Source organism: Acanthisitta chloris, unplaced genomic scaffold, assembly GCF_000695815.1.
Source record: "Acanthisitta chloris isolate BGI_N310 unplaced genomic scaffold, ASM69581v1 scaffold15020, whole genome shotgun sequence".
NCBI classification, from domain to species: domain Eukaryota; kingdom Metazoa; phylum Chordata; class Aves; order Passeriformes; family Acanthisittidae; genus Acanthisitta; species Acanthisitta chloris.
The window spans coordinates 1-2,405 of NW_008652334.1; the positions used below are offsets into that span (position 1 = coordinate 1).

Below are 2,405 nucleotides of genomic sequence, written 5' to 3' on the forward strand. Positions count from 1 at the left end.
CCTCTGCCGCCGCGCCCGGGGCGGCCCAGATCTCCGAAGTTGATCTCCAGCTGGGATGTGATGTCGTTCGCTGGCTTGCGGAAGTGGTGATCCATGACCGAGTCCTCAGCATGAGCCTGAAACCAGGGGGGCTCCATCAGTAAACAAAGTCACCAAAGACACCTCTCCTGCAGCTGTAGGTGCTCTCCTGCCACCTCAGCCTGTGACACTTCCATGGCACTCACAGCTCGTCACCAACTCCCTTGAAGGACTCAAAAAGTTTGACATTTCTTATCAGAAATCAGGTTACATCACTTGAGCAGACAAAACCCACACAGGGATCAGACTAGTACTTGAGCAAAGCTGTTTCACATTTGCAAGATCATTTGGGAGTTCACAAAATGATTAAGGTTGGAAAAGACCTCCAAGACCATCGAGTCCAAGCAGTGACCCATCACCATCTTTGTCAGCTAGAGCAGAGCACTGAGTGCACACCCAGCTGTTCCCTGAACACCTCCAGGGATGGTGACTCCATCACCTCCCTGGGCACATCACAAAATTCCTCTCGGAATTCCATTAGAGGAACATGCCTAGGCTTATCCAAGCCCAAATCATCACCAAGTCAGTATAGAACCTCATGTTCAGCAATTCTCTTCTCACTTTGTACCCTGAAAAATGTTGTGGTTCTATCCATTTGTCAATACGTGGTCACTCATCCTTATTTTACTCCCTGAGGATTTACTTAACCCTGGATAAGTATTTAAAATGAGGGAGCTGGTAAGGATCCCTCACAGGTAACAAACAGCAAATGAGGCATAAAGAGCTTCCAACACACATAACTAAAGGAGCTAAAACAGAGAACTGCCTCACCCAGCACATCAAAAATATGGCTCTCAGCACCTGTGCCATGATAGAATATTCCCCAACTGGTTTGTTCCCAGTGCATCCAGGGGGAATGCTGAGCCTTGAGGAGCAAGGGATGCTCCCAAGAGTTACACCAGACATCTGGGTGTTTCAATTACATGCTGAACTCAAGTAAGTATTTTTAAGACAATTGTTTCTCCTATCCTGTGCAATTTTTCCAGGCCTAAGCCTGGCACTTAGGATGATATAACAAATGTAACCCCCCCCTTATTGTAAGGCCAAACCATCATGTTTTGTAAACATAACACAACATTCTCTTTCGCTCCAAGCCCCCAACTCCTGCCACAGCAATTACGCCACGGGTACAGCAGTGCCAAGCTCAAGCCTAGCCTCTCCAAGTGACTTTTCTGGTGGAGTTACCCAATATGCTGGCTTTCAAAGGCAAAACATTGTGCAATTAAGCGTTCTACTCTTTAATTACCATTTGTGGAGCCTTCACAAGGCTGCCAAGGGATACACAGAGGTCTGGAGGCAAAGCTGCTTTCAGGGATTCTGTGAGTCAGTCACAGGCAACAGCATGGACAGGGCCACACTCCAAGTGACTTTTCTGGTGGAGTTACCCAATATGCTGGCTTTCAAAGGCAAAACATTGTGCAATTAAGCGTTCTACTCTTTAATTACCATTTGTGGAGCCTTCACAAGGCTGCCAAGGGATACACAGAGGTCTGGAGGCAAAGCTGCTTTCAGGGATTCTGTGAGTCAGTCACAGGCAACAGCATGGACAGGGCCACAGTGACCTTTCCCCACTCCCAATATCATCCCCTCTTCCTGCCCAGCTCTAGGTTAGCCTCTACAACATCTTGCAGTGCATTCATAGAATCATCACGGAATAGTCTGAGTTAGAAAGGAACTTAAAGCTCCACTATTCCCACTCTTCTGCCATAGGCAGGCACACCTTCCACCAGCCCAGGTTGCTCCAAGCTCCATCCAACCTGGCCTGGAACACTTGCAACCTGTGCCAGTGCCTCAGCACTCTCACAGGGAGGAATTCCTTCCCAATATCCCATCTAGCCCTGCTCTCTGGCAGTGGGAAGCTATTCCCCCTTGTCCTGGCACTACATGCTCTTATAAACAGTCTCTCCTCAATTTCATTAGGGACAATGAGACATTCCCTGCATGCTGCTTTATTTCCAACACATTCCATTGGGTATGTTCCACATAACTGGTCCCCATCACACTCCTGATTTTTGGACAGATTTTGCAATTTGAACTGTACACCTTTCCCTTGGAGATGTCTCTTCCCAGCTTAGTCTGAGCAGAGAAAAGTCATTCCACACCTCAGCCTGATGTGGCACTACTCAAAACTAAGTGACAACACTCTGTAAAACACTACTCAACACCTTTGCTTAGGGTTTTGTTACTGCTTAGTATTTATCTGCAGTTTTAATCCCTGCAGGGTACTGAGATTCTATTTCCAACCATTGTAGCCACGTGACACTGCCTTTTTAAAGTCATATTATCAGTGGATTTGCACAATAATTATGTGCATTTCCTTCCCTACA

The 2,405-nt window shown here is 46.9% G+C and overlaps 1 protein-coding gene across 1 annotated transcript in view; it reads right to left on the minus strand.

The window, feature by feature from the left end:
- Positions 1-5: 5 nt before the first annotated feature.
- SERBP1 (SERPINE1 mRNA binding protein 1) overlaps positions 6-2,405 on the minus strand; it is a gene marked incomplete at both ends in the record, with an annotated part of 12,009 nt that continues 9,609 nt past the window's right edge. Inside the window, one exon of the mRNA XM_009077025.1 lies at positions 6-116. Within this exon, the coding sequence (XP_009075273.1) occupies positions 6-116 (111 nt within the window). The remainder of the gene's footprint in view (positions 117-2,405) is intronic.